The following is a 9,997-nucleotide window of genomic DNA, read 5'->3' on the forward strand; positions in this document are numbered from 1 at the left end:
ATGCTATGTTATTGTTTCATATTTTATAATTGGGAAACTCTTAAGTTAATTCACACGATGTAGCCTATAACTAACTTTCCCCATATTTGAGGAAGTTGATCATAAAAAGTAAGTTTCGAAGAAACCTCTCATGGTCATATGTCGAAACAGAACTGGAACAATGCATTCTTCGATGTTCCACGTCAGCTTGTAGGAAATGCAGGGATCTTAGATTCTCTCAGATAGTGAGATCACTGAGAAGACCGAGGAAAAATCAGTAGACTAGGAAAACCCCCTTATGATTACAAAGATATAGAATGGTTTATATAACAAATATCTATAGGCAGCTGGAATCCCAACGGTCACTTAATTAGGTCATACTATTCTAACTATGTCCACACCTAATAGCTACTTAACTAGGTTCATACTATTCTAAGTATGTTCACACCAACAATCACTTAACTAGGTTCACATTATTCTAACTATTTTCACACCAAAGCTTTCATATGATACACATTAAGCATAAGAAACCCACCTGTATTGAATGGTGTGAACTTGAATGTTGTCACTATCCAGATGTTGGAAGAATGCCCAATTCCTTCTGAAAATATTCAAACTTTTCTCCTGATAGATCCTTTGTAAAAATTTCTACAACATTTTCATGAGTTGGTACATAGATCAAGTTTATCTCTTTAGCATGGAACTGCACCCTCACAAAATGATAGTGCATCTCAATGTGTTTTGTTCGTGCATAGAAGATGGGATTTCTTGGAATAGCCAAGGCACTTTGACTATCTGTAAATATACCAGGAGGAGATGGTTTCTCAAGTGACAAATCAAACAATAATCTCTAACAATCGGCAACGGCTCGGTTCGGTTTGAGAGGGTCCTAACCGAACCGTTAAATTATTTTGAAACCTAAACCAAACCGATCCGAACCGAACCACGAAATCGTTAAACCAAACCATTAATTTTTTTTTCAAACCGTTAAGCCATTAAACCGGTAAAACCATGGTTTCGGTTTTTAGCTTAGGTCAAATTTTAAATTTTAAAATTAAAAATTTCATTATTTAAAATTTTTAAATCTTAAAGATTTTCCTAAAATGTGAGAATAAGGCGATTAGGGCCGTCCAACACAAAAAAAGCAAAAAGCAAAAATAACACTAAGTAAAAATAAAAATAAAAAATAGAAAGAGAAAAAATATAACTTTTGGGGGAGGGGATTTTTGAATTCTCTCTCTCTCTCCCTCTCTCTCTCTCACTCTCTCTCTTTATTGTAAGTACCTTACCCTATTGGTAAGTTGTTACACTACGAGCACCATGTCTTGGGTTTGAAACCCAATTATCTCACCTCTCTATTACATACTTCATACATATCTATTCTAATTCACTATATGCCACTGTAGAATGTAGGGGTTGAACCCATGACCTCCAGGTCTCCATGGTGTAATCTTACCAACTGAGTCTCTCTCTCTCTCTCTCTCTCTCTCTCTTGTAATTAGCTTACCCTATTGGTAAGTTGTTACACTACGAGCACTATGTCTTGTCTTGTTTATTTTACTTCATGGAGGGAAGCGAAATTTTTGGGTTTCTGAGTTATGTGATTGTTGCAACTAGAAGATGAACATATGTGGTACAATCTCTGAAAAACTTGAGTTCCATTTGATTATGTGTATCTCTTGTTGATTCTGGTGTTTTTTCATAAAGTGTAATATATACTACCTTTTTCGTTACGTGTGTTCCAGGTTTTGTTTTAATAAAACTTTTTCTCTTTGTATCATGCCATATATACTACCTTGATTGTTATAATTGGATTATGTATGTCATTCATATTCAAAAAGGCGAAGAGGAAAGGTACTCGCAAGTGATGTTGTGGCCAAAGAACAATAGCCTAAATATGTGAGTTTTTATGGTTAAATATTTGTACTTCATGGGCTTGCTAGAGGAAGAGGATGGACTCATAAAGAGACCAAGGTACATGTTCAAGACACTAGACCTAGGCACCTTTCATATTATGGTATGAATTTATTTTCCTTTTGATGAATCGAACAACGATTCCAAAACATGGCATGGTTGCAAGAACTTAGAATCAATCGGAGGGAGTTTTCTGAGGAATATTTACCCAAGTGTTATATGATACTCATGATTTGGAAATATGTCAATGTACTTATGTATACAGTATAACCAATGGTGAAGTCTAAACTGATATGTGGTAGGAAATGCTCGGAATGGTTTTCCTAATTGAGATGTCTTTTAAACCTATATCTGTACAATAGATTTATAATGATTTTGAGAGTGTGTGATAATAAAAGTCTTACTTCATGTAAGAACACCCTTAGAACAATAAATTTGATATTGTCAACCTGATACATATGACTTGTGTCACATAAGCGTTAAATAAGAATGTCTTGCAGTTCCAAATTTATGATTTTCTGATTTTAAATATCATCTTGAATCTTCGAGCATTATGCCACTGACATTTGCAAGACTAAAGTAGAACATGATACAGGTTTCAAGTGTTGAATACATTGCTTGCTTTATGAGTTGTTCATGGAAAGTGATACATGGTCTTGTCATTGGTGATATAGAAATGTTGGTGGAAGAGTAGTATGATGCTTAAGTGAGGTAACTTACAATTTGGTCACACATAAGGTGTGGCAAATAAAGCATACAATAAACATATTTCTCATACACTAGCCCACAATGCAAATGATCCAAGCACAACCCTCAAAATATTTTAAGAGACCACTTTTAATTTCTACTAATTGTAAACAACACATCCACCAATATTACTCAGTGAATCCTGGAGGTGTGGCAAATAGAGCATAACATAAAGACAATGCAAGTTATTCTGCACAATCCATACAAACACAACACCTAAAACCATATTTCAAGAAACCATTTCATTTTTCACTTCAACAAACCACAACCCTGCACATGTGCTCTTGCATTATGTTTGAACTCTTTGACCGCATGTATGCTATATTGGTTGGTAGCCTTTCGTAGAGAGCATATCAATATAGCATCCAAGAACTCTCTCTACAGTGAGAGGGGGGTATCCACAAGACTGAGCTAAAAATACGTATTGGTATAATTGGGCATACGATGTCCACAAGAGAGGAGGAAGTACACAAGACAGCCGGAGAGAAAGAAACAAGAGAGGAAGCACACAGGAGAGGAGAGGGGGAGATAAAACAGAAACAAGAGAGAGAGAGGAAGAACACAGAAAGGAGATCAGAGGAGACGGGGAGAGAAACAGAAACAAGAGCGAGGGAGAGGAAGAAAGACATTTGACTTTTGGCCCCAAAAAGGGGATTCTCTCTCTTCGTCTTTTCCTTCTTTATTTATTTAGTTTAGTTGTTCTTTTTCATATTTCTCTATTTTACTTTTCGATTTATTAGTATATCTAATTTCTAAATATAATTATGTGGACGGCCCTGATCGTCTGAGTCTTGGAGATTCCCCAAACCACACTTCAGGATCGTCCAAGCCGTAGATTCACGGGCTCTCACTATCTAATGTTTGTGTATCAAATAGTGACGAGCGGAAAAATGCTGCTCCATTTTCTAGTTTCCGAATGCAAAAGTCTTTGGAGGTCGAAATTAAGCAGAAGACGATATTTATTATAAATACTCCTCTGCAGCTACTAGTCTAAGCAGTCAATTGAAGAAGCTTCGACAGCTTAATTACTTTCTGATTTGATTTAAATGCATACGTACACTGATTATTCTCCTACATAATTGGGTTTGATTGATTCCCAACGCATTGATTATTAGTAATAGTAGTATACATAGATCTGTTAGTCTCAGTTACATGGCGGCTACATCATCATCCCAGCCTCATGAGTACGAGAACCGGCCACGACCTCACCGCCTCATCTGTAAGAAGTGGAGTAGAGAGGAGGTTCTTGCAGCATGCCAGAAATCCAGAGAGGCTCTCGATGTCTCGAGTACGCTCTCTCATCTCATTCACGTGTCTAATGCTCAGAGCCTCTTCGTCATCATTTGCAAGGCGGATGGAGATAACAGCATAGCTTATTGGCATCCTGACGATGAAGAAGAAGAAGCGCGAGAATGGGGGAGCAGAGACATGATGCTTGATTTGGGATGTGCGACTCCGGAGCAGAGACTGACTACCTCCAGGTTGCCGCCAATTTTAGCGGAGGAGCAGTCCATTTGATCATGGACGGAGAGGTTCTCCTCACCGGAGAAGAAAATGTGGCTTGGGTGGAGGCCCTCTCTGACCCCGCAGATTATGATGCGATCCCCAGGAGCCTCCTCATCAAAGTCTATGGGTTCGACCCTAAGAAAAGCAACGGCCTCACGCATCTCTCCCTGCAGCTCTGCCGCATGAGCGATGAGTGAGTGCAGGTGTTAAGTCACTTCAGATCCCTCACTAGCCTCCACCTTCATCTTAATCCTTTGGATGTATGCCCAGAGTTCGTTGGGAAATTGGCGAACCTTCATCCCTCACATTCACCCCTCTCCGCCTCTCTCCAGAGACTGTACATCACGCTCCGGACAAAATGAGAAGCGGGCAGATAATGGATTGGATGTATCACCTACCCTCGTCGTTGAATAAGAAAAAGAAGAGCCTGGCAGCACCTCTGCTGCATCATCCCCTGATCCAAGATCTCGATTATACAGTCTCTCCTTAGGATGTTATTTGCTAGGGGTGGGCCGAGATCCAAGACTCATAAGGGCTGTGGTGATGGATGCACTCTCTCGATCCGGCCTTCCATTCCTTGAGCTGAAAGATTTAAGAGAGATGGATCCGACCATCGCTATTTTTTATTTTTTCTATCCTCGAACCTTGAGTCAAAACATACTATTTCCTTTTACTATATCAGGAAAATTAAGTTGTGACGTAAAGACTTACAAAAATCATAAAAAACTCAAGATAAATAAACAAAAACAATACTTGGATGCAATTCGAGAAATGACGTTAACTCAAGTTCCTGGTTTTATAACAAATGAATAGAGCAATAAAGGCGGTGCATTCGGTTAAAAACGAATACAGCATAGCAATGCATACATCATTGCAAGAACTAAATATTCGTAGTTTATACAAATAACTCATTTCAGTGAATAGTTTATACCAATGGTACAATTTTGTTGTGACTCCATTCTTTCTCTACATGACCTTGTGTACAATTTGGGTTCTCTGTTACCACATTCTAGAACGGCTCAGAAGAACTTTTAAATTTTTTTATCTTCTTGAAATGTGATTGTAGACAAGTCAATAATTATATTGAAATAATGATGTATGCCAGTATGTTCAGCTGTAGTTGTAGACAAGTCAATGATTACATTGAAACATCAATGTATGGCAATGCCTGTGCCTTTTTTGGACATTGCTGATGGCATATCCATACATAAGCCATGGATATTGATTATTTTCTTTTTCCCAAAGTAGCTTATTTTTATGTGAAACATACCTGGAATAAGGATATAAATTATTTGAACCTTGAATGAATGTACACATTATTTCCGAGCCCACCTGCTTTGAAGCAAATATGTGAACCTTGAAAAGTAAAAACTGTATATCAATGTGAAATTTTATGACGAGACATTTTGTCCATCCGAAAATAGGATCAAATTGTTGATGTTTGTTTGATCTTTGATCGCCAATTGTTGTGAGAAATAAAGTTTCAGATTCTCAACGTTTGATCTTGTTCTGCAATTGTTCGGGTAAGCATCCTTATGCCACCTAAAGTATCCTTTGAATCCTGACAACATGGATAGTTTATTACTTAGATTGGAAAAATGGAAGAAAATTAAGGGGTTTGCAATCAAGCATCAAATCAACATATTCTTTTAGAACAGCAGGCAAGTACATAGAGAGAACAAGAAACAGTTTATATAGGGAACATGAAACATGAAAAAAATTAGAAGATGGCTGGGCCCTTCATGAAATGTCTCATCCCCAAGAATGATAACATGAGGAGACAATAATTAGTAGGTACCTTGAGGCATAATCCAGCTTGTGTGTTGCATATAGGGAAGTCTGAAGGACAGCAATGGTAGTGATCATTGCAGCAAACCGCAGATTTGATAGGGCAACAACCCCACATAAAGCAGTGTTTTGCAACATGAAGAAGACAACAACAAGTATTCATAGGTGGGCATGAAAAGACAGGATCACACTTTATTCGAGGCTCTGGAGGAGATGGAGATGGAATAGGAGGATTAGTACTATCAGACTTTGTAGGAAATGATGGCATCATGTTTATTCCACACAATCCAGCATTGTTCTTTTCAGGATCACCACCCCTTTGCATTCGTATATATCCTCGTTCTCCCCAGCTAGTTCCCCATGAATTCTTGACAATCCAATAATCAAGCCCACTGGAACTTCCATAACCAACTATTGTCACCCCATGATCCAATTCTAAGCCGCACCCACCCGTCAACACTCCCTGCACAAATAAAAAACACTTAGAAAAAAACAAGATATACTACATAGCGAAGTTAATTATTGAGCATCAGTGTGACCAGCATATTAGCTTGCTACATTGCATCCGCACTTGGGAATATATTGAAATAAAGTTGTTTACTTTTGCATAAAGCTGGAAATCACGTCCGCTTGCTTCAATTGCAACACTGACTGGCTGTTGTGCAACTACGTTCAATAAAGCATTTTCGTCATTTGAAGGAATATCTTCATAACCATCAATGGTCACAACATGGGTATTTTTCTGCATGAGAAATATACATTCATCAGAGGTAAATTGAGTCCATAAACTACAGATTCATGCACGTGCATCTTGAAAGGAGATAAAATGTTACATCTTAAAACGGCCCTAATAATCCAGGAGACCAACAAAATTACATCCCACAGATTTAATAATGCTTCTTACCATCTATTACCCCATCATCAACCCACAAAACATTGTATTGAACACAGCCCACTCAATCCCTTAGGCACATATACATGTATTGTCTCTACTTTTAAGCATAGGGGAGTGCTCCAAAAGAGTGAATAAGCCAAATGTGTATACCTTTTGCTTTAACGGTAGAGATTTCCTTGTGATGCTTTTTTACTAGCTTCCAAGAACCACTGACCAAACATAAAGACGATACCAAAGGGTGCATTTGTCACATTACGGGACTGGTATATTTAATGTGGCATACCACCAAATAACAAGCATGCATTCCCTCAGGAACCAAAAGCCAAGAAAAGAGCTGCCATAGCAAGAGGCCTTTCAACCAAGTGGTTATGACTGAAAATACCCATTGCACAAGTCCCAATATTGAAGAACATCAAAGAATGAAAAGACATCAACATGCAGAGTCTTATGCACATACCCATTAAAAATGAGAATATATTTTATCTCTTTCACAAACACAATGCATGCATGCTGATGTATCAAAGTTATGTATGAACCTTGTTGATATCGCATTGACCACCTTGTCCTTTGTAGGGATAATTAGCTTCTGAATCAATCCCACCATTTTCAATTAAGAATTGAAATGCATAGTCCATAAGCCCACCATTGCACCCCATATTATAACTAGTATCACAATCCACAAGCTCTTGCTCGGACAAAGAAATTAAACTGCCTGTCTGGATATGGTTAATCCCTTCCACAGCAGCAATGGTCGAAAAAGCCCAGCAACTACCTTAAAGTAACCAATGGATTATACACATATCGCCTTTGTCATGTATCATATTTACAATCAACAAATTATCTATACCAATTAATTTCTTGGTGTCTCCTCTCCCCTATTTAGTAATACCTACATTAGTGGTGAAAACCTCAATGTTTAAAGGTGAAAACACACCAAAAAACCAGAAATGTACACAGAGTCAAGTAGACAAATGAAGTTCTTAGAAGCTTTGTAAGTAAAGCATGTCAGCTTGAAGATTTATACAATTGAATAGAGATTGTCTTGACAGATTGCTTGAAGAAGTTTACTTCCCATACTTGGTTTTGACCAAAGATCTTACAATGTCAGGCCATCCAGATGATCCAAATGCCCAAAATCTTGTCTATTGCCTTAAAGCAATGCACGTACTCTTGGTACAAATGCTTTGGTGAATGAGCAGATTCATGATAACTGTAAGATTGTTTCTGATTCTCCAGCACATCATGCATAATGAAAGGAAGCTATCCTTCTCTTTTGAAGATATAACCCAATGGGAAGCACACCTAAGCAGCATCACCTTAGGAATGCCACCTTAGGAATGCCCTTTACTTAAGTGGCAGACCAGAACTTGGTATACCCATAAGCCTGCATCTCCACCTGATGGTGCTTTACGTAAGTGTCACAAGGCATTTTCATGTTCTCAGAACCATGGTGAGGATTGCATCAACCTTACACCTTGGTACACCCATAAGCTTGTTTTTCCATCAGATGGTGCTTTATGTGAGTGGCACAAAGCGATTTTATGTTCTTGAAACCATGATGAGGGTTGTAACAACCTTTATATTGGCTCTGTGCTAATCTTATCTATTGGAATAACAGTATTGTGTTTTTCAAGGAAGCCTGTAATCTCTGTCTAAAGGAGGCAAACGTACTGATGGAAGTGCTAGCTCTATCACATTATGTCATATGGGTTGATGATGTGGCCCAAGGCTATAACTATGTGCCAAGTCATAGAAGCTTAGAAGGAAACTTGATCATTTATTACATCCTAAATTCATTTAAATGACTTATTACCTCACTATGAGGCAAATGACTTGGTTTTTAAATTGGTGAACATATACGCTATAGCATCCTTGCCAAGGCAATGTCTGCCTTGCAAACTTTAGCCATTAGGTGCTTTTTTAGCCAACATATCCGTGTAGTTTCTCTTATGATAGGAGCCTGAGACCTGCCACCGGTATTTAGAACATCGGAAATGTATGTCCTATCTATCCATCAGCATCATCAGATGTAAATTAAAGAAAATGAACGGGAGGGCGGGAGAGACTTACCACAAGATCCTTGATCCTTGATTTCAGTAACCGATCCTTTCTGTCTCCAATCAATGGAGCTCGGAACCTCTGCATTCAGGAGACCTCCAAAACCCTCGTTAGCATTTCGAGACCTGTTTCTTCTTCTCATTGTGATTCTGCTTCTTCTCTCGTCTCCGAAATACAGAGACTTGAATTCCTGATTCGTTAGATCTGCGAACCTGTTGAGCCCCAGCAAATAGGATGGTGACACGCGTCCATCCCCCAGGTTGTGTGTGTGAATGTAATGGAGGTTATCGGTGAAAATCTGGAGGCGACGATGGCGTTCTTCCGAAGAATGAAGGGAATCGTATGGTTTAGGGAACCGTTGGAGCCATGAATCGAAGAGAGAGGAAGGAGATAGGAGATCGTCGGACGTATAAGGAAGAACAGAAGGAATTTCTTCACCATCGCCAAGGGTCGTAGAAGAGGAAAAGGTAGGAGGAGAATTGGGAAGAGAGGGGCGATCACTGGAGAAGAAAGGAAGAAGGATATCGGAAGAGGAATCTTCTTCATCCTGAGAGGAGGAAGAAAAAGAAGCTGTAGATGAAGCAGGAGAAGACGAAAAGCGAGAAACTGTAGATGAAGAAACAGGGGAGAAAGAAATTGGAACTGAAGAAATTGAAGAAGAAGAAGAAGAAGAGATGGGGAGCAACAGGAAGAGGAAGATGAGGAGGAGAATCAGAAATCTGGCCATGGCTAAATGAACACAAAATTTTGCTTTTCCGTGTCATATGATAATTTTCCTTCTGTATTTGTGACTACATCCAAAATCAGCGATGGGAAGTCTGAGAGAGAGAGAGAGAGAGAGAGAGAGCGAGAGAGAGAGCTTATTGAATGTGAAGCTAGAAAACAAAGATTCATTCACATAATGTACAAAAAAAAGCAACAAAGTTGACAATCTTCTAATGTACATATGTTATTTGGCCATACATGGCTTTGTTCCTTTTTGGCCAACTGTCATGGATTTTTCCAAAATTCTTGAGGGAATGGTTTTTAATTGTTTATTTTAAACCTTTGTTGTTTTCAATCTATATTTGCCATCAAAAGCAGATACTGTAAATTCTTCATAATGTTGGG

The 9,997-nt window shown here is 38.6% G+C and overlaps 1 protein-coding gene across 1 annotated transcript; it reads right to left on the reverse strand.

Annotated features, from left to right (window-relative positions):
- Positions 1–5,101: 5,101 nt before the first annotated feature.
- Positions 5,102–9,661, reverse strand: LOC147866635 (cysteine proteinase mucunain-like). The gene is made up of 5 exons (XM_087317090.1): positions 8,900–9,661; positions 7,366–7,601; positions 6,536–6,676; positions 5,945–6,397; positions 5,102–5,707 (listed from the first exon to the last, which is right to left on the reverse strand). Exons 1-5 carry the CDS (start codon positions 9,612–9,614, stop codon positions 5,630–5,632), a joined length of 1,623 nt encoding a protein of 540 aa, XP_087173216.1. The 5' UTR covers positions 9,615–9,661; the 3' UTR covers positions 5,102–5,629.
- Positions 9,662–9,997: the final 336 nt, after the last annotated feature.

Source organism: Azolla caroliniana, unplaced genomic scaffold (genome assembly GCF_043228905.1).
Source record: "Azolla caroliniana isolate FFs.n. ecotype wild unplaced genomic scaffold, voAzoCaro1.0.p SCAF_3, whole genome shotgun sequence".
Classification (NCBI taxonomy): Eukaryota; Viridiplantae; Streptophyta; class Polypodiopsida; order Salviniales; family Salviniaceae; genus Azolla; species Azolla caroliniana.

Bases quoted from the DNA above. Each gene is read 5' to 3' on its own strand.
- LOC147866635 (XM_087317090.1), bottom strand. From the start codon at position 9,614: ATGGCCAGATTTCTGATTCTCCTCCTCATCTTCCTCTTCCTGTTGCTC. The intron at 7,602-8,899 runs GTAAGTCTCTCC...GGTTACTTTAAG, and splicing joins CAAGGATCAAGGATCTTGTG to GTAGTTGCTGGGCTTTTTCG. The intron at 6,398-6,535 runs GTAAACAACTTT...TTATTTGTGCAG, and splicing joins ATTTCCAGCTTTATGCAAAA to GGAGTGTTGACGGGTGGGTG.